Source organism: Brachypodium distachyon, chromosome 4 (genome assembly GCF_000005505.3).
Source record: "Brachypodium distachyon strain Bd21 chromosome 4, Brachypodium_distachyon_v3.0, whole genome shotgun sequence".
Classification (NCBI taxonomy): Eukaryota; Viridiplantae; Streptophyta; class Magnoliopsida; order Poales; family Poaceae; genus Brachypodium; species Brachypodium distachyon.
Window position 1 is genome coordinate 36,760,510 of NC_016134.3, and position 20,111 is coordinate 36,780,620.

General features: G+C 44.6%; 4 protein-coding genes and 1 non-coding gene across 6 annotated transcripts; 4 read left to right on the plus strand and 1 right to left on the minus strand.

The window, feature by feature from the left end:
* Positions 1–3,633: 3,633 nt before the first annotated feature.
* LOC100841069 (auxin-responsive protein SAUR50) lies at positions 3,634–5,391 on the minus strand. The gene is made up of 2 exons (XM_010241077.3): positions 4,045–5,391; positions 3,634–3,916 (listed from the first exon to the last, which is right to left on the minus strand). Exons 1-2 carry the CDS (start codon positions 4,517–4,519, stop codon positions 3,873–3,875), a joined length of 519 nt encoding a protein of 172 aa, XP_010239379.1. The 5' UTR covers positions 4,520–5,391; the 3' UTR covers positions 3,634–3,872.
* A 3,765-nt stretch (positions 5,392–9,156) lies between these two features.
* LOC112268867 lies at positions 9,157–9,915 on the plus strand. The gene has a single exon (XM_024455062.1). The coding sequence runs from the start codon at positions 9,303–9,305 to the stop codon at positions 9,714–9,716; it is 414 nt and encodes a 137-aa protein (XP_024310830.1). The 5' UTR covers positions 9,157–9,302; the 3' UTR covers positions 9,717–9,915.
* A 2,736-nt stretch (positions 9,916–12,651) lies between these two features.
* LOC100826495 (dormancy-associated protein homolog 3) lies at positions 12,652–13,996 on the plus strand. The gene is made up of 4 exons (XM_003578117.4): positions 12,652–12,797; positions 12,926–13,190; positions 13,292–13,409; positions 13,513–13,996. Exons 2-4 carry the CDS (start codon positions 12,932–12,934, stop codon positions 13,538–13,540), a joined length of 405 nt encoding a protein of 134 aa, XP_003578165.1. The 5' UTR covers positions 12,652–12,797; positions 12,926–12,931; the 3' UTR covers positions 13,541–13,996.
* Positions 13,997–14,938: 942 nt separating this feature from the next.
* On the plus strand, positions 14,939–15,011 carry TRNAA-CGC. The gene has a single exon. It is a non-coding gene; the product is annotated as a tRNA-Ala (tRNA).
* A 243-nt stretch (positions 15,012–15,254) lies between these two features.
* Positions 15,255–19,577, plus strand: LOC100841673 (adrenodoxin-like protein 2, mitochondrial). Of its 2 annotated transcripts, none has more exons than XM_014903207.2 (7): positions 15,255–15,440; positions 16,263–16,324; positions 16,695–16,762; positions 18,552–18,658; positions 18,962–19,011; positions 19,103–19,185; positions 19,259–19,577. In XM_014903207.2, exons 1-7 carry the CDS (start codon positions 15,386–15,388, stop codon positions 19,371–19,373), a joined length of 540 nt encoding a protein of 179 aa, XP_014758693.1. In that variant the 5' UTR covers positions 15,255–15,385; the 3' UTR covers positions 19,374–19,577. The 2 variants fall into 2 exon arrangements, with proteins under 2 accessions (XP_014758693.1, XP_010238199.1); XM_010239897.3 differs by lacking the exon at positions 15,255–15,440 and adding an exon at positions 17,390–17,715 and having other exon boundaries at positions 16,257–16,324.
* Positions 19,578–20,111: the final 534 nt, after the last annotated feature.

Here is a 20,111-nt window from a genome sequence, read left to right on the forward strand (position 1 = left end):
TACTGCTGAAAAACAGCATTGCTACTACTATATGCAATCTGAGCTCATTAAAAGAATACATGTTTTTATCTGAAACATCATAGCATAAAGAGATAATTTAATGGGACATGACTAAAAGATACTGAAAAGATGTGTGCACACACAGAATCCAAGCACGACCAGCGTGCACAAAGAAAACTAACTGTAAGATTAACTGACAGACACAAAGCAACCCAAAGCAGATAATCAATCAACCCAAACTAATTACTGCAGTTGGAACAAGGCACTTAAACCAGATAATCAACGGAAGTTCACACAACTTAGAAGACTACACTCTCAGTTCACAATTGACCAAGGCATGTTTAGTTACTGCAAGCACACATCAGAATTGTCTCATGCACATCATAGAGAATGGAAGAAGTTAGAGCAGACAAGCCATTTCGGCATCACAGCCACCGGAATGCAGTCGAGATACCTGCAGAGCAAACAATGCCATCAGCACAAACCGGTCTGCAAATTTCATTCAAGGCAATGCGTTTAAAGCTATCTCAACCACCATTGGGAAAATTATGCCAAAAGCTCAAGGGTCCAACAATCTCATAAAGCAATAGGAAGATGGTAACTTGTAGTGGCACTGTGCCACGTACACCTTCTATACTAAGATAAGCTCTAGCTAAAGTTTCTTACAAACTAAAGCTGATCTTAGTATAGAAGCTACATAAAACAGTGGTTAAACAGTGCAAAAGATAAGCTTACTTGCTCATCCGGTTGATCACATTACAGTCGCTAATCTTCTGCATCTTGCAAAAGTTCAACTCCATCTTGTTCGCCACCAATGCCTGTTTTTGGATAAGACATTAAACAACCAATGGCATTACAACAAAAGGCCAAATAGATACGAGGAGGCACCTGTGAGATACATAGAAAAACTCACAACTGTAATTTGAGAAAAATTAACTCCGTTTATGTACAACGCTACGAAAAGATAAGCAGAACCACACCTACTGTCAAATTAAAATAATATTCCCAAAACAGACAAGCTCATTAATATGGCAAAAACAAGATTTAGCCTGGAAAGGTGAAATGAACTCAATTTATTAACCTTTTCCTATAGAAATGAATTTGCTACTCGCAGCAGTACTCTCCAACAATTTATAATTGAACAATACCAATTCCGTAAATTTAAACCAAGTCGATGTTACGGACGGTACTACGTACGGGCGTCAGTCAACCAGGCCAACATGGTGCATGCAGATATCGTGCATTGGGCCAGAGGAGCCAGGAGGGGGGCGGATGGCGCCACGAGCAGATGGATCTCGGTCCGGCCGGCCGGCCGCCATACGGAGAGAGCCGTTCCTCAAGGGACGCAGGTACACGGCACTAGTGTCGCGTCTCTGGGGTGCATGGGCATTCAGTGCGGATCGATCTGCATGCGCCGCCTGCCCCTTTGTCGTGTGCAATCAGTCCCCACGAGGGTGAGCAGCGCCAAGACGACCTAGGACGCGCGCGCCTGGTCTCTCTGCGTGGCATGTTTTTACCTTTTCACGGTGCCCCTTGACCAGACATCATGGATTCGGGTACCCTTTTACCTTGACGAACTGATGATGAGGTGGTGGTTTTCGGGCTCAGTCCGGTGAAGCCCATGAGAATCCAGAACTCAAACAAAACAGGCCGGGTGTCAAATCTCACGCAGCGCAACTCCAACGACCGAGCAGACGGACTGCTGGGCTGCTTGCTGTCGGCTGGTTGCCCGCAGCCGCTGCCGTTTCGGCCGGCTCATTAGGGCATGTATAATGGTTGATAAGTCAGTTTTTTTATGTATTTAAGACAAGAAAACATATTATACAATAGGTCATCTCATATTGCCTTATCTTTTAATTAATGATTAGATGAATAAATTTAAATAAATAAATGTTAAGAGAAGGTGAAATCTAGTACAATGCGGAATTTTTTTTTTTTTTGCTTATTCTTCTGAAGAGATCGTCTCTTAATTAAGAGAAGTCATGTGTCTTTTTTAATTTCTCTTCCTTCCATGTCATATTTTATCCCACGTGACATCGCTAAGAAAAAGAACCTCGAGAAATCTAAGCATTCGCAATTGTCTTTTTTTTTAACTGTCACAAAGCAATTGTCAATGTAGTGGTTTAGTTTCGCTAATGTACTACTGCAGTGGTTAGTGTATTCCACTTATGTGCAGGTCGTCGCATGTTTGACCCTTCCTTCTGCAGCTATTTTTTCTAGTTATTTCTTCCTTTCTTTATTTATCAATTATAAGACTGTGACAACATTTATTTTCCTTACTTACCCTCAAGCGAACAATTTTCCCTTTTTTATTTTTATTTCGTCATACCACTTTGTTATAAAACTGTGAAAAATGTGTTTATGACTTTTGGAATAAATGTCAATATACCTAAACATGTGTTCTTGTATAGCAGAAAAAATGTTCATGTATTTGTATAAAAGTGAAAAATAAAAATTGATAATGTCTAAATATTTGAAATCCAAACACAAACATAAAGGATCTAAAAATTGCACCCAATAAAAAATGGAAAAGTACATAATATACTAAATTGTGAAACTAAAAAACCACCCCCAATTGGGCCGACCTAGTTTTAACTCCAGCGCTTGTGGGTTTCCTAACCCACGCAATAAGTGTTTGGGCACTCAGGTGCGTGTGACTGTCCGTGAGTTCAGGCTCGGCTCACCATGCAGCAGGGATGGTACGATATAAAACAAAAAAATAGTGGCATACTAGCGGCTCAGCCGAAGGGGTCCTGCGCAATGTTGCCTACTGTTTAAAAGCAGAGTCGTGACAGATCTAAACGATCTTCATCATCTAACTACCTAAATCCAACTGTTCGCATCACTTCAACATGATGTCTATATAACGTTTTTATTACCCATACCAATATCATTGGTATACCTTGCCGTCCTAAGCTCATCAATTATGAAAACTCATTTACTTAGAATCAATTTTATACTTTCAAATTTTGATTAGTTTGGAAAGCAATATATTATACAAACCAGATTAATTCCACTAATTTAATATCGCTCCAATTACCTAAATAATTTATCTCATGAATGATTATTTATATATTGGTTAACGGTGCATTGTACACAGACGGTTACTAGTTTTGCCAAGGTCGTGGACGGTCGGAAAAATGGATCAAAGAGTTGCATTGGTTGCCTTGCCGCCACAGGTAAGGTTGACAGGATGACGCAAAGGTAACAGCAACTGAAGTCAATGGCGGACGCTCGACGCGGTCAGACGTGCCCAGCCAGCCTGACGAAGGAGTGCAGGATTAACTGGAGCAGCACTTATCGGAGGTCAAAAACTAGTCGCCGCAATTTCTTTACCTGATGTCCTGATTGTAATTGCTAGCTTTTGGGTTCTGTATCCGTTAATTGGCACTTTTTGGAATTGTTTTAAGGGAAGTGACAGTACACCAAGAAAAAAAAAACCGCTGCAAAATGAGAAACAAATGGTAGTACAAGATAAGTTGCTTCGAAGTTTTCTGGTCAGTCCGAGATATGCTACAGTAGTAAACTATAACTGAAAACAGAACAAACAGAGAAGGTGGGCGACGTTAGAAAACTCCAATTTGCTCCAACTCACTGGACTCTCACAAGTCAAGCAACCGATCAAGGTCAACAAAGCCTGAAGAATTAATTACCATTGCAAAGTAATCCCTCCGATACATAATAATTACGGGGATTTAGTACACTTATTATGGATCGAGGGGAGTATCTAAAAATCACAATCAAGAAGAACTAGTTGCCCACAAGTTTTGACAAATCAATTTAATTCTTGATCATATACATACATAGGTCTTTTTCTCCAAACAAAACAGAGAGAAATTACAACACTAGAAACACTTTCTACGAAATATATGTTAAATCGATGACGCTTTCTCTTGCAGTGCGGCCAGGTTTTCGTCTGCAAGAATGCAAATGAAATATTGCAAACATTGTTACGAAATAAATCCACATCACACATTTAAAATGACCACTTCTTAATGAAACAGGTGTTAATTTGGGAGAGCTAATTTAGCATATGTAACGTACCATCGACGTCGGCGGCGGCGAGGCCCTTGTCGTGTCGCTCGACGCACTGGAGGATGTACTTGAAGGCCTCGGTCTCGCAGGGGATGGCGAGCGCGCCCTCTTGCCGGAACCCGAACTCCTCCTCGGCCTTCTCCAGGAGGAGGCGGAACACGGGGTGGCCCAGGTAGCTGGTCGGGATCACGAACCGCCGCTGCTCCATGCCCACGTACACCGGGCAGTAGCCCCTGGGCACGTCCGGCGCCGCCTCCGGGCTGTGGCAGCTCTCGTCGTCCGAGTCCACCGTCGCCGTCCGCCGCAGCCGCCGCAGCACGAACGGCGGGATCGACGCCGGCGCCTCCTCCTCCTCCTCGGCGGCGTGGTGGGCCTTAAGCTTCTCGCCGCCGTCGTCACTGGCGCCCAGGGCCCACTTGTGCAGCAGCTCTCGCAGCCGCACGATCGTCGTCGCCGCCGCCGCCTTCGCGCCTTCGTCGCCCATCACGCCTTGGCTGTTAAGCTAGTGACGGAATTTTTCTTGGATCTTGAGACGGATGGATGTATGCTGGCCGGGGGAGCTGGGGGGGATCGATGGCATGCAAGAACGGCGTGGCGATTATATAATCGGGTCGCGCGCATCGCATTCGTACACACTATACGCGCAAAGGTAACATGGCGGCATCTATCGATCAGGGCCGGAAGAGATTCCGTTGCCGATTGATTAATTAATAAAAGGGCTTGCTTAGCTAAAGCGCGCGGCGTATCGCGCAAGAATGCCGTGTGTTCATTTGATGACCCGTCCGTCTGGCCGGCTGTTAGTTAGCTAGCTTGTTCAATTCAGAGTTCAGAACTTCAGACTTTTGGAGGGTGGCAAAGGCAGCAGGGACACCAAACTTTTAATTACTTTGCCTTGCAAGCCAAGCAGGGTTGCAGGAACATCAATATTCCGGATTTTAGAGCAATGCATCGACTAGTTAATTTACGTACGACTACCAGTACTAGATCTCACCTTAACCTGCCCACTGGGACAGAAGCAGGCAAGCTGTATGCTGGAGACTAATTAAAATACCAGGCAAGGATGTATTGCAAGCATGAGAACATGGCTGCATGATTGTGTGTGATCGATGCCAGGTTAGAACATGATTACGAAGGTGCAGTGCATCTATGATCCGTGTGTGGCAGAATGTACTGTAGAATATACACCGGCCGGGTACTGGGTACATGTATACGTCGAGTCCAATTTATTCTTTTTACCCGACAAGATAAGATCAGAGGTCCCCGGGAACACGGGGTGCTGCACTGACATCTCCAGACAATATTCTCTAGTGCTAAACAAACTCGAGTAACTAATGACTCGATGTCAGAACAGTAAAGAAAGGATAAACTTAACTTTATGCGTACGTGTTCCAACTTTCATGCATGCATTGGATCTGAACAACAACAGCAAGAAAAAGGGAGAGAGCATACTCCGTTGTTTAAAGATCCATCCAAACAACAGTTAACACATCGATTGGATTTACATTTGTTAAATACAGGTACAGTGCGAGATCGGCCGCATGGCCACACACATATATAGAACAAATTAACAAAAGAAAACTTACTAGTACCATACGTGGCCTGAATTGCTTCTGTGTAGATGAATTAATATACTATGAAGCAAAATTCTCAGATAAGATCAGGCCAGGGGTCGCTTAGAAAGATGGCCTCGGTAACGTGCGGCCACATGATCTCACTGACGAGCTTGACTAATTAACACGGGAAACGCACGCAAAAGAGCATGGCGTTAATTTCCGTCTTCTCCAAGGTACCCGCGTGAGGAGGTCTTGACATGTTGCATGCATACACTTGCGGCCGTTTGCATGATAGCTCCAATTAAAGGCAGCGACGAGCTAGCAACAAACTCATCCAACAAAATTAAGTGCACGGGAAAAGCTATCGAGGCCATGCTATCGAGGTTGGTGGCGGTTTCTTCTTAATTGCCGGCGGTTAAAATTTGTTAATGATCCATGGTAGTTATGGCTAAGGGCACCTTTCAATCGCATGATTAAAAAAAAAAAGAGGAAACAGAAAAACATAGGACTGAAATGTTATATCCTTGAATTTAAGATGATGGATAGACGCACGCAAAAGGTTTCTAGATCCAACCTCTTGCCATAAGATTGGGTGTAGAAACGCAATCTAGAGGATTTTTTTGATGTCTTATTACTTTTGTCCCAAAGACCTCCCTACAAAATATTCCCAAAGATCGAAGACGTAAAATTCTTACAATTCGTTTGGCACTAATCCTTTCATTTCATTTGGCAGAAATGAAATTAAATCCAATTTTTGATAGGATTTTATATGGTTAAATTTGATTTCTGGATTCAAAAATCATGTTTGTCTACCATATGAATTTGTAGAGTGAGATACAATTCCAGAGAAATGATGGATTTTTTAGAGGAATTGGGATTAGTTATAATGTGATCCCATAGAATTTGAGATTGAATTTCTATGGGCAATTCCGTGCCAACCAAACAAGTTGGTTTCTGCAATTCAAAATGTGTTGTTGTTTTAGAAAACAACAGGAGTAAGGGATGCTAATGCTCGATGACACAAGTGTGAGAATAGTATGTAGGGTGTGTACGCCGGCCTTATAGCGAAGGTCGCCGTACACTTGGACAAGTTGACACGTCGATATTTTTTGAATAGATTCGGTCGACCCTGCGGGTACGACTTAGTCCTATGTTAGGAGAGACTTCGAGGGGGTCGTTAGCCAAGTGCGTGCTTGGACCGAACTCGTCTTTCCAAGTCACCTATAGCAAGAGATCTTTCGGGACCGTCTCGGACTTGGACCGAACTCGTCTTCCCAATTAGCGAGGTTAGGATACCCTCGAGACTCTAATCCGATCCCTCTATTTCGAGTCGAGGCCATACTAGACGACTCGGAACCTCGAAACTAAGCTTCCTAAGGTGCGTCCCCGAGGTCGAGTCAAGACTAGGCTTGACCCAAGTACTCGAGAGCGGGCTACTTAGGGGGTTCTAGCTTTCTCTCCTTTGATCTTATTTCAATGGAGAGTGAATGATACATGCCCCCATGGAGGGGTATTTATAGCCTAAGGGTACATGACAAAAGACCATGACTACCCTTGGGGGAGAGAGAAAGTGAGGGCAAAGTGGTAACTCATCGCTACACCTTTCTTGGCCCCTACGCAAGATCCTCTTCTCTTTTGACCATGACATGAGAGGCTAGACTCGTTGACTCCTTTGACCGGCGTCTAATTGGCATGGCTATGACTTGTTGGCAAGTTGATCGGTCTTTGGAATTTGTTGACTTGGTCGCCGCCACGTAGGATTATAGTCGGATTCATATAAGGATTTTATTATATTACAACAAAATGAATTCTAAAATTCTAGATCCAAATGATGAATGCCAAACAGGCTGTTATGGAAATACTCTGTCCAAAAGTCTATACCTATACAAAATATTTGTAAGGGTTTGAAACCTTCAAATTCCTACAGAAATGCTCTGTCCAATAGACTGGTTCAGTACGCCGGCCAGGGTGTTCCCGTGTTTCTTTTGGAATGGCCAACTTGTAGCATTTAATTTCCTAATGTTATAAAATGCGGTGTTTATGTAGTACTAGTACTACGAGGTTTTAAATCTGTAAGTACCCCACATGCACAGGGATTCCAGCTGGATGTATGGTCTTTTGGTTAGTCTGAAATCTGACATTAAAAGCGACATATGTCGAAAAGAGATCACCGACGAGCAGTGCTGGTTAGCTAGCATAAGCTTCCAGTGCTTCCAAATCCAGCATGACCTTTTTTCAGGGAAATTCCATCCTGAGTTCATGACTTTGTGTAAGGAATAAGGCTATGCTTTACTTTAGTCATGCAACCACACCGCCGGTGCATATTACAGCTGGACCTATGAATTTCTTAAGGGCTAGGCTACCTTAGGTAGTATTGAAAACATTTGAAGGGATGAAAAATCACCGGCCGGGCACTTTTTTTTTAGAAAAATCTGTAACTTTATTCAAACGCGAGAACCATTACAGATACAATGCTTTCGATCATGGATTATAGAAACTACAAAGTAACTTCTATAATTAAGAATTAAAATAAAATCTCTTAAAGACATCTGCTTCGTGATATCATATTTTGCAACATGAAATATTGCTGAGAACATAGAGACTGTAATCAGAATGGAGTAGCAACAACGACACTGGTATCCCTTCACGAACTTGACTACCTTTGAAGGTTTTGAGAAGCTCCTTGAGTCGCTCATCCAAAAAGATAAGAAGTCGTGAGTTTTGAACGTACTTGGGCCGGGGATGATCCTCTAAAAGTGCAGGTCGTCGAACCGCAATATCTTCACCAAAACGCCAGAGAAGAATTCCAGAATTACAAAAGATAATACCAACAAAAGCACCATGACGCACAAACAAAAACTCAACAGATACGTATAAACGAATCTGCGAGTACACAAACCCAAGATCCGCAAGATCGGATACATTAAACCTATGGGGACTAAAAATCTCTGGCTCCGCAGCAACGTCCATAGAGACACCACCACAACAGAGGAAAAATCATAATACTACGACGGCATCGCAACCTCCATCATAACATTGCCGAGCCAAACAATTGATATAAGCAAACAGTTTTAAACGCTCTTAGAAGGAACCGAGGTCCCCCACCTCACGCAGCAGCCGGAGGCGGGGGAACAACAAAATTTTCGATGACGGCGGCTAGTTCAGCTCTCGTTCGTGGAAAACCTAACGATACAATCGTAGGGCGTTTGATCAGATGATACACGACGGGCCGTGCTTCACTGGCTGGTCACTGATTAAAAGGTCCACCTACAAGGGTACTTTAAACCGCGGGTCATGACACTTGGCCCATGAAGTAGCTTCTTCGAGAGCCTAAAACGTTGATACGCTAACCGGTCCAGATAGGCAGATATGGATCTTCCTTAGTTGGATCTTTCTGGGCCTGGCCCAACAAGTAGTTACGAAATTTCTCGTAATTCCATGCAGTCTGGAACTTTGGGTGAATAATCGGTTTTGTTTACCAGGTTGGGTGAATAATCGTACTGCTATTACGAACTCTTGCAGGCCTTCCTTCCAGAATAAACTCTAGCAAGCGTTACTACCGGCCACCACTTTTTTTCTTTTCGAAACGGAACTACCAGCCACCACTTTTTTTTTTATCTCTGAACCCGGTGCAGTTTCCAGATCAACAAACAAACGCGCCCGCATTGCTATTGTCAAAAAGAACGCACGTTGCTTATAACACATACTAATTCCATGCCAATGACACATTCACGAGCAAAATTGTTCCAGCTTTCCAACATGTCCCGGCAGCCATCCCGTCCACCATTCGTCGTCACGCTCCTGCTACTGGTGGCACACCTCCGTACCTCTGTCGTAGCAGTAGCCGACGAGGCGACCTTGCAGCGTCCGCCGGTCCGGGCCGTCGTCGCGGCCGAGGCGCCCGCCGCAGTCTGCTGCCGCCGGACCGCGGCGCGGGCGGTGGTGGAGCACTGCACGATCGACATCGTCAGGTCCTTCTTCGGCGTCCGCGGCGGCAATCGCTGCTGCCGCGCGCTGGAGACGGTCGGCGAAGAGTGCTACCGCGCCACGTTCTCCGGCTCCCCGTTCGCCGCTCTCTACCCAACCGTCGTCGGTAACCTCTGCGGCCTCGCCGCGGCTCCAACATAGACCCGGCCGGCGCAATAAACCGCACTACTTTATCTCGAAAAATGTATTGAAGGTTGTTTTTTTTCTTGCGAGGAGTTGAAGGTTGTTGATTCATGCAAGACGTACCTGTCACGTCCCATATTAAATGATTTTTTATTACATATATTTAGATGTATTTTAGTCATAGTACATTCATATTAAAAATTTGAATCATTTAATATGCGACGGAAGGAGTATTAGATATCTTGATCGATCTCCGTCACACGGGTCACGGTCACTGACTCGTCACCGTATGCACTTTTGATCCTTTCTTTCTACGTGGAGTAGTAACCAGTGACAGCGTGATCGAAAAATGTATATGAGAGGAAAACAAACCGCACTACTTTATCTCGAAAAATGTATTGAATGTTGTTTTTTTTTTTGCGAGGAGTTGAAGGTTGTTGAGCGTACTTGTCCGTCCCATATTAAATGGTTTTTTATTATATATATTTAGACGTGTTTTAGTCATAGTACATTCATATTTAGACAAATTTAAATCATTTAATATGCGACGGAGGGAGTATTAAATATCTTGATCGATCTCCGTGTCACACGGGTCATGGTGACTGACTCGTCACCATATGCAACTGGAAGAAGAAGCTCCAGCACGAAAGCGTCCGAGAGTATATCTTCCGAAATTGACCGCTGCTTAATTTCTGCCTCTTCTCTAGCCGCCACTTGGGGGCGACGACCCGTTCTTGGAGGAAAAAGGCCCATGCTGATGGTGAAGTGCGGTGAACTGATGTCGGGCTACGGCAATGAAACTGACAAGAGCAATCGAGGAATAAAGGGGCAAAAGGCAATTCACCGATCCTAAGCTCTGTCACATGCATGGTCGAATTGTTTTCTCTCTTTTCCTGAGTTTTCGGATAACGTTTGCTTTACCGCAACTTTACCTAATCCGATGGCGATTTACTTGCTCCAATGGGAACCGAGTTTGGTGGTAACTGGCCGGGGTAACGTCCAGTCTCCACTGAGAATAGATTCTGAAATGTACTGGTACCAGTGTACCCAGGTCCCAACTGATCGCACAGGGACCCTAATTGGTTTCATACTGAACTACGAGAATACAAATTCAGAATTATGATCGCGGATTCATATACTCCTATAGGTCGATACTGCTCGTAGACGAGCATACGAAGAGAAGTTGGCATGCAGGTTCAGTCCAGGTTCGATTAAACTACAAGATCAAAGGGCGCTGCCGAGGGCCGAACCGTCTGGAACTGACGCGAGAGAGCTAGAGGCCACACACACGTCAACAAGCCACAACCAATTTTTTTTTAAAAACGGTCCAATCGGGTCCATGTGCCTAGCTCAAAATACCGAGGCAACGATGCAGCTCTAGAATCTTCCAATCCATGTGCCTGCGTTGGAAGCCCATCATGTTTTTTTTTTTTGGAGGGGTCCATCATGCTTTTAGCCTCGTCTCATCGTAGCCCTCCTCGTCCGCATCCGACGACTGATCAAAACCGTCATTAGTCCGTCTAATCTAAAGTGCGCTGGTAACAGCACGTATGCCCCACTACGTGTCGTGCTAGATTTGGCTTTAAGCAGTGGGTCTTATCTGCTCCGGGCGGTCATGTGGGCCTCCAGAGTGGGCCCGCCCGGTCAAATGCCTAAAACCGGTCAGGCTCGTCACCGGGCTCCCAAGCCGAGCCGGTCTCGGCTCAGCTACGGCTCGGAGCGGTGACCATTCGCGAGTGATTATTCAACGCGGAGTGTATACTGGAAGAAAAGCTCGCAAGAATACAAGACGCCGTCTTCCGTAGGTAATAGGGATCACACCCTTCGAGAGTTCAGTTCCGGACGGTGTGGGAGCACATGGGCTTGAGCCGTATGATCGGCAGTGTCCTCTTTGCCTACCGGGCTGCAAGTGCAGTGACACGTTCGATGAAAACAACAATATAAAATATTTTGACCGCTTAAGAATATAAGATGTTCTATATATCTTTGTTTGAAGTCAATTTTTCTAAAATTCGAGAAACATTTAACAACATCTGCACCTCTGGATTAGTTTTATTAAATCAGTCAATATATATTCCTAGCATACCTTTATGGCAAATTTAGAACATTATAGATTTATAGTACTATTATTTAGGACAGGAGTAGCATACTAATGACATGCCCTTTAAAAAAAAGCATATTACTGCGATACTAGCTATGCCTTGTACACATATACATTGGGTGGAGATATCTGCCACTACAGTATCCTTTTGTGCGTTGAGCAGAATATTAAATCAAGTTACATACTAATGTGTTCGAAAGAGACGAAGTATAAGCGTACAGTAATACAATGTCTCACGCAATAGCTGGAAAACATCTTTAACCATTGACCAATATAAGAAATTACAACGGGTTAAGATAGTCTGCTTGCCTGTTTGTAATGCTCCCTCCGGACAGAATTGTACTGAATCTGCAATATATAAGCAATACGGAGTAGCTAACTTGTTGCTTTTTTACGTGATGTTAGAGCAATGCACTTAAATCAAGTTTACAACATGAGCATGATTGATTGTTCAAAAAGGCAGATTAATTGACCTCGGACACCCTAGAATTAACCAATCGCAACACTTACAAATATGGAAGTATATCAAGCCAAGTATTTTTTTTGTATTAGCTTAGTACCTGGAACCAAAATTAAAGTTTGCATGCAAATGAGTCGAGGAGGCTCCGTTCCCTGGCGAGATCGGCTAATTATTGAGTACTATTTTGAGTGACAGCCTTATCCGAAATTGTTTGACTCGTTATCCGTTCTTTGCGATAAAATGCTAAAAATAACCCTACGCTATCCGTTTTACCTGGTTAATTACCACAGTCGTGGATGCCAAAAACAACCTGAGATAAGCTGGACCGCACGAGCCGAGCTAACCGGAGAAGACGGAGCCGAGAAACAGAAAGCGTGAAATCCAAAATTACACAATGCCCTCCAAATATCTCGCCTACATACGTGCTCCCCCTCCGTCCCCCAAAACTCCTCTATAAATCTTCCCCCCCCTTGCTCCCTCCAACAATGAAGGAAGGAAGGAGAAGGATACACGGCGTCACAAACACCTCAATACCAAGGTAATCTCTCCCCCCCCCCTCTCTCCCTGCGCCTGCCTGTCAAGAACTCTCGAAACGAAGAAGAAACAGAGGAAGAGAGATCTGATCTGATCATAGACGCACACGTACGTACGTTGAAACGCGCGCAGGTTTGCATGGGACTCCTTGACCAGCTGTGGGACGACACGGTGGCCGGGCCGCGGCCGGAGTCCGGCCTCGGCAAGCTCCGCAAGTACGCCTCCTTCTCCCCGTCCTCCACGGCGGCGGCCGCGCCGCCGGCCGACGCGCCGGCGGTGACGCGGAGCATCACCATCCTCCGCCCGCCGGCTCTGTCCGTGCCGTCCGCGGGCAGCGAGGCCGGCGGATCCGCGCCCTCGTCCCCGGCCAGCGTCCCGGACTCCCCCTTCGGCACAGGTACTTAATTTGCCTTAATTAATCCCATCTCTTCCTCTCTTGCGCTACAGCGGAAGGGCTGATCACGTTCGGTGTGATGTATAATCTTTGGGATTCGGCAGCGAGAACACCTAGGGGAGACGGGTGGAGTAAGCTGCGCCGGAAAGGCAGGATGGCCGCCGCCGACGGCATGGACGCGGCAAGCCCTGGCACCCCAAGGAGCCCGACCGTCTACGACTGGTGCGTCTTCAGAGTTCAGAGTATACTTCACATTTTTTGCTGCATGTCAATAGCTAGTAGCCCTTGGGTCTAATTCTGAAGGATGTATTGGGGCTATTGACAGGGTGGTGATCAGCTCGCTGGACCGCTGAAGCTGCTCCGCGGAGGCAAAAAGAGCTGCACAAGCACAACGAGAGCACTCAGCTGCAAGGACCCTGAAGACGGATCACAAGATCGACCTCTTGTCCTCTAATTTCAGCTTGTCCCAGTATATATGTCAGTTATGTACCTCCGCTGTAAACCTCTACGTATGGTATATGTGTCACCGTGTAGATCGAAGTCCTAGCAGCTGAAGGAAAAATGGTAGGGAAACCGGCTGGCTATGACCTGAAGCGAATGAGACCGATGTGATTGTGTACTGTACTGTGGTGTCGTCCTACTAGTGCTAGTAGAGGGGGTGGCTTGGGTGTGCGAGCTGATGTTACTGTGGCCTGCTCGGCTCTCCACTGCCTTTGTTTGTACAAGGCGGAAGAAGGCATGTGCTAATGCAGTGTAAAATATCTCTGCAATAATGCATGGCGAATTAAGCGTGTTCTGAACATACTGAATCTGGACTGGACTACCCTTTAATTATCAGGTGTGTTATCGAGATGGTTGTGCCCTGCGGAAATTGGCACCAATAATTGGGCTCGATCTAGTTCCCTGTCAGATCGATGGGAAAGGTCGTCTTAATCTGAAAATTCATTGATACTACTGTGCTCTCTGTACGGTTAAGGTCAAAATGGTGGGGCTCGTGATGTTTGACAGATCGCAAGTGTTTGCTGGTGATATTTTTCCGGGGGGGGGGGGTTCTTTATCGCTCGTTGCCCAGCACTTTGGCGCAACTTTGAAGCTAAGATTTACAGTACTACTGAATTTGACACTTTGCCAGCGCGATGGTACGCTGCTGCTTGATTCCGCGCACACAAACACAGATGTTGAGGAGCTAGAGGTTGCCGTGCTTCTTCAGTCCGTGCAGGTATGGCTAGCGATCAGGCGCTGCGTACGTGGATGGGTCGGCTCTCGGCTGCGCCCGCGCCACCTGCCCGGGTCTCTGGAAGCTGCCTCCCTGAACTACGGCCGCGTCGTGTCCGCCCCAGGGGAATGGGGACCCGGCAGGCTCGCTTTCGGGCGTCGTCCCTGCAGCCTGCACGTGAGGGGATTGAGGACGATCTGTCGAGGTGATTAAATTTAGGTAGCGTTTGGGAGGGATGGTGCTTGCGGAGAAGGACATCAGCTGGTATGGTCACCAGATGGAGAAGTACGGCGCCGGACGCCGGTTGAACTGGCTAAAAGCTTGAGAACACAGCGAAATACATATGGAACCATAATTAGGGAACGTGGAAGCGAGCAATTTTGGTTGAATCGACACGAGCAGTAATTCCGTTTGCCCTTTTTCATGCGATTTCAGCATGTATCCACGCTCATTTTCGGCGAAAACTCCCGCAGCCGCTCGTTTATACTAACCATTTATTAGAATAAAATGGTTTAAAGCTGACAACAATCAAAATGGGGACGTAGCTCATATGGTAGAGCGCTCGCTTCGCATGCGAGAGGCACGGGGTTCGATTCCCCGCGTCTCCATGTTTTGCTAGTTTGATCACCATCGTTTTGCCTTCATCAACTGTCAAGAATCACCATTTTTTGCTTTCATCGACTGTCAAGACTCAAGATCGCCGGTTCGGTTCGATAATGGTGGACTCATTCGTAGTTTGGCCCGACAACGCGTGAGAAACAACCCAACTACCTGCGCAGAACCATCACCAATGCTCTTTAACTGGGCCTCCAGCCCAGCCCACCCGCTCGGTCCGCCGCTCCGCGCTTGCCTTCGACTCCGTTCTCAAGAGTAGAAGCCGCACTCCTCTTCTTCCTCCTTCGCTGCTCCCCCCAGGCCCCAACCAGCGCCCCGAATCTGCTGCTGTCGCTTCGGCTGTCTCCGTTTTACCCCGCTGGTGCAGATGCTTTCGCGGATCTCCCGTATCGGCGTCCATGCCCTGAACCGGGCGAGGCCAGGTGATCTCCCCTCCCCACTGTACCGTGAAGCCGCGATTTTGCGATTTCTTTTTCTTCTGCTCCGTTGGTTTTTCTTTTTATGTCTCGGTTAGAGTTCAGTTGCTTACGAAGTATTCCGTGGGCTTTCCCAATGATAACCTGAGGTGCACTGTCAGATTAGTGCTCAACTCACTCTCAGGATGCTACGGCTCCGGATGCCAACTCCAGGTCATTCGGATGCAAAAACATACCGAGTTTCGAGTGTCCGTATGTGGGCATAGGCTGGGCATTAGTAGATCAACATGAGAAAAATGTGAGGTTCCTTGATGAAGTAGAAGAAGCACCAACGGATACCCGTCGGTCGTCGTACACTGATTTTTTTGCTGTTTGGTTTCACAGAGTTAACCCTAGCTCTGGTAGCTGGCAGGTAGGTACTAGTTTGTGGGCTTTAGTATTTCCCATGGAATTGGTGTTTGTGTTTGTACTAAGGAATTTCGGCAATATCTACAGCAGAGTGCTCGCAAACTCACTATCAAGAGTATTGATGTGGTGTCTCATTGTTCACCTTGATTTTCGAATAGTGCTAAATCATGCAGGTAGGTAAGTTGGATCGACCTGCTCATTTTTCTACAATTTACACGTTAGAACGAAATGTAATATATATGTTTAGATGATTTGGAGGCGGTAGTAGTATTCATGCTTTTCCACAATGTAGCTGTTCCCATTTTATGTTTAGAACCACGCTTTGAAAGAAATGTATCTGTAGTTGTTGTAGCATCTTCAGTCTAATGTCTATCCTTTTGTTTTCTGCATGGACTGAGTTATTCTGAGCTTACTTATCAGGTCAAAATTCAGTACCTTCAAGGAACCAGGAACAAGCCATTCGATCTTGTATGAACCAAGTGGTCAGCTCCCTCCCTCCCTCCCTCTCTCCCGAACGCTGCATTGGCGAAAGTTCCCCCCCCCCCCCCCCCCAAGTACCTTTTTTAGGATTTCTTTGATTAGTCTGAATTTATTGCCACCTTTTATAAAATATGTCACTGGTTACTGCAAATTGTTGTTACGCCTTCGAGCGTTCCTAAATGTATGATGTATCCCTATTCTCCAGAACCTTTTATCATTAAAAATGTTACTATAATGTAGTTTACATAGCTATCAGCTGTGATGTTTCGAAAGACGTGCAGAAATACAATTGTGTGCGTGTTCTTCTTTTATTTCTTGTGGGTTATTTAAATCCAAATTGTGATGTAGAATAACGAATGAAATTCGTTTCAGGGGAATTATTTCTTCTGTTCCGCCACAGATGCTAAAGCCAGTGACAGGAGCAAAGATCTGCAGGCTAAGTAAGGTTTTTATTGTTGACGCTTGGTCTGTGGGCTATTACTGTTGGCTGTAGCGTAAAATATTTAAATGTTCTTATGTATTGTCAATGCATTCAATTTTGCAATATATAGTCTTACCTCTTCTAAACATTAATATCCGCTTTATCTCTGCATTGGTAAGGGGTTATATCCATGATAATTATATCTCAGTTGAGGGTTGAGCCAACCTACACTACAATACTCTAAAAAAATCTAGGCCGTGTACGTAATTTGTATGGAAAAATGAGAGCATTGTTGCGCCTTAAACGTCTGGCACCTGTCAATCTCTTGGCATGATTGTCCCATGCTGCAAGCCAAGCGTTGTGGAAACTATGCATATTCGCACCTGAATGTTGGTTTAGATTTCTTCCGTCAAATGCCTGACTGCCTGGTCAGTCAGCATTGATTTGCTTCCTGCTGCAATTCTGAAATCAACAAACATGACCATTATTCTTGACTGTTAATCCAGAATACGAAATATCAGAACTGCCAAACACATGGAATTAACCCTATGTTTCTTGGATGAATTTGTTAGTTGTTTATGTAAGCTTTGACTGTGGACCAACACAATAAATCTTTCTTACCAATTGTGCTGACCACTTGATACAGCCAATTTGACGATGATACCATTGGACTGTGGAAGCACTTAGGCGGGACGTAGACTATGGATGGAAGCTATGAATTTACAAAGGGCCGAGAGGGATAGTACATTATGATAACTTAAGGCTTCGTGAATTTGCATCTGTTGCTAAATCATTTGAGGATTGGAACTTGTTGCCAAATAATTTTGCGACAGCTTCTGTTAGCAACTTGGCATCTTACATGGCCACAGGTTGACGCGGACTCATGCCGCTTAGTCTGTTTGGAGGCATGACCACCCGTGAACGGACTGTCAAGCACTCAAGCTACACGTGCAGGGCTGAGAATCACGGGAGGTAAAATGCGATAATTTAAGTTGGTTGGCTAGAAAAGGACCAGGCATTATATACCCAGTTTACAACACCTAAATAGGCAGTTCTGAGAATCATGCGAGAGGTAATTGGGATAGTTTGTTATTTGATTGGTAAGAAAAGGCTAGACATTGTATAGCTAGCTTACAAACCTAAGGATGCAAAGTAAACCTTTGGGAACTCTAGGAGATTTAAAATCGTAACTTTATAACTGGGATCCTTCTAGGGTCGGCACCCCTTCTTACTGGGATATTCTCATGTGGCGACCATAGGTCTGGGCCCACATGACAGTATGACACTTCACAAGTATATGCTTTGTGAGTATACTTGTCCCTTCAGATTTTTGACCCCATACAGTGATACAGTTGTCTATTGGATATGATGTACTCCCTCCATTCTGTAAAGGAGGGCATCTTAATTTTGTCCTAAGTCAAACTTTTTAAAGTTTACGTCAATACTAAATCGATACCAATAGATCCGCTGTGAAATATGTTTCCATATTGTATTTATTTGGTATGTAGATATTGATATTGTTATCACTGAACATGGTCAAATCCTTTACGGAATGGAGTATATAATCTATCCAAAGTTTAGGACATTAACTTAATTTAAATAATGTGATTTGCATTTTTTATGGTTCTATGGAACCGGAATTTGAAGTTCAATACTATTTCCCAATTCAGATTCTGCAGTCCAAACAAAGCCTTGGGTTGTTTTTATGTTTACTATCTGATGTGCATGCATGCTTTTGGTTCTGAAACTGATGACGTTTTATCCTACACTTGGCACTTCATTACTAATGACTGGAACTTTCTTTGCAGGATATCTGTGACATTTGTTGATAAGGACGGCGATGAAACGTTAGTTAAAGTTCCTATTGGAATGTCAATGCTAGAAGCTGCTCATGAGAATGACATAGAACTTGAAGGTCCTCTGCGCTTCTGTTTTTTTAACTCATTTTAATTTAAATGCAGAACAATAGACAGTAATTACATGCTTGTACTTGTCTTCATTTGCTTCCTTGGATTTAATATCACCTGTTTCTATTAGCTTAAGCAGCTTATGTTGTTCAAACACGCCACCTTACCATCCTGTCATTCTATACCTCTGTTCATTTTGTCGCTTCTTCTTTTCCTTTGAACTGTACTTCATGTTGGTTTGAAGCACACAAAAATCCGAACTTTACGATAATATACTTCTAACTTGTGTGTTGTTCTGTTATAATCACCAGGAGCATGTGAGGGCTCTCTTGCATGTTCTACTTGCCATGTGATTGTAACGGTATGAAGTTCTATATACAGTTCTTCTAAGTCTTCAACGTATTGAAATTAAAAGAGTTCAAACTGTAAGTTGATCAGAAAGTTTTCTTCAGGACGTAGATTACTATAACAAATTGGAAGATCCTGAAGATGAAGAAAATGATATGCTGGACCTTGCATTTGGGCTTACAGAAACGTATGTTTATTTTCTTTGTGAATATGAAAAAATGTATTATTTCGGTTGAACTAGATCAGTTTTGTTGTTTCAGATCGCGCCTTGGTTGCCAAGTAATTGCAAGCCCTGAACTTGATGGCATACGATTAGCACTTCCAGCAGCTACCAGAAATTTTGCTGTGGACGGGCATGTTGCTAAACCACATTGACTAGGCAATGGGTATGTTGGATACCTGCTCAGTTTTGCAGAATACAAGATATATGTAGTTATTTTCTAATTTCACCTCCTGCATTTATTTTCCTTATGTAGCTTTTGGCAAGATGGTCATGCCAACTTGCTTTGTCAAACAATACTCATAAAATTCATTAGAAAATGCATTGTTCATTGAATACGAGCAACATTTTACAGTTAATCTTGTTAGAAGTTCTTCGCTGTTAGAAGATCTTTCACCTCACGTGCACAGGCTAGGTTGCTAGGTGGTTTATTTGTGCTGCATAAGCTTCAGTCTTTGTATTGCATACTGCTATATATATAGGGGTACAAGGTGGGCTGACCACTAGTTCTAGAAGGGTCTACAAAACCCTACAAGCTTCTACAGGTTGCTGCCTTAATTCCTAAGCAAGGATTACTCTCACAATTCACCCCCTAATCCTTGCTCTTCATGCTTGACTTGATTTGGACCATCCCGATTTTAGCACACAGCTCCTGAAACTTTACTCGCCCCAGAGATTTTGTCAAAATGTCAGCGAGCTGATCTGAAGTACTAATGTAGCTGGTGCTGATGCTTCCATCTTCCAAGCAGTCTCTGATGAAGTGATATCGAAGATCGATATGTTTGCTGCGCTCGTGGAAGACTGGATTTTTGGCTAATGCCAGGGCAGACTTCTGTCCACCATTAGTTCAACTGCCCCGGCTTCTCTTCCATGGAGTTCACCAAGCAGTCGAG

What these genes read in the sequence shown, in the direction of transcription:
- LOC100841069 (XM_010241077.3), bottom strand. Translation starts at nt 4,519, where the DNA reads ATGGGCGACGAAGGCGCGAAGGCGGCGGCGGCGACGACGATCGTGCGG. An exon ending in CGCCGCCGCCGACGTCGATG is followed by an intron (nt 3,917 to 4,044) that starts GTACGTTACATA and finishes GCATTCTTGCAG; the next exon opens with ACGAAAACCTGGCCGCACTG.
- LOC112268867 (XM_024455062.1), top strand. Translation starts at nt 9,303, where the DNA reads ATGCCAATGACACATTCACGAGCAAAATTGTTCCAGCTTTCCAACATG.
- LOC100826495 (XM_003578117.4), top strand. Translation starts at nt 12,932, where the DNA reads ATGGGACTCCTTGACCAGCTGTGGGACGACACGGTGGCCGGGCCGCGG. An exon ending in GGACTCCCCCTTCGGCACAG is followed by an intron (nt 13,191 to 13,291) that starts GTACTTAATTTG and finishes GGGATTCGGCAG; the next exon opens with CGAGAACACCTAGGGGAGAC. An exon ending in AGCCCGACCGTCTACGACTG is followed by an intron (nt 13,410 to 13,512) that starts GTGCGTCTTCAG and finishes GGCTATTGACAG; the next exon opens with GGTGGTGATCAGCTCGCTGG.
- LOC100841673 (XM_014903207.2), top strand. Translation starts at nt 15,386, where the DNA reads ATGCTTTCGCGGATCTCCCGTATCGGCGTCCATGCCCTGAACCGGGCG. An exon ending in AGCAAAGATCTGCAGGCTAA is followed by an intron (nt 16,763 to 18,551) that starts GTAAGGTTTTTA and finishes CTTTCTTTGCAG; the next exon opens with GATATCTGTGACATTTGTTG. An exon ending in CTTGCCATGTGATTGTAACG is followed by an intron (nt 19,012 to 19,102) that starts GTATGAAGTTCT and finishes AGTTTTCTTCAG; the next exon opens with GACGTAGATTACTATAACAA.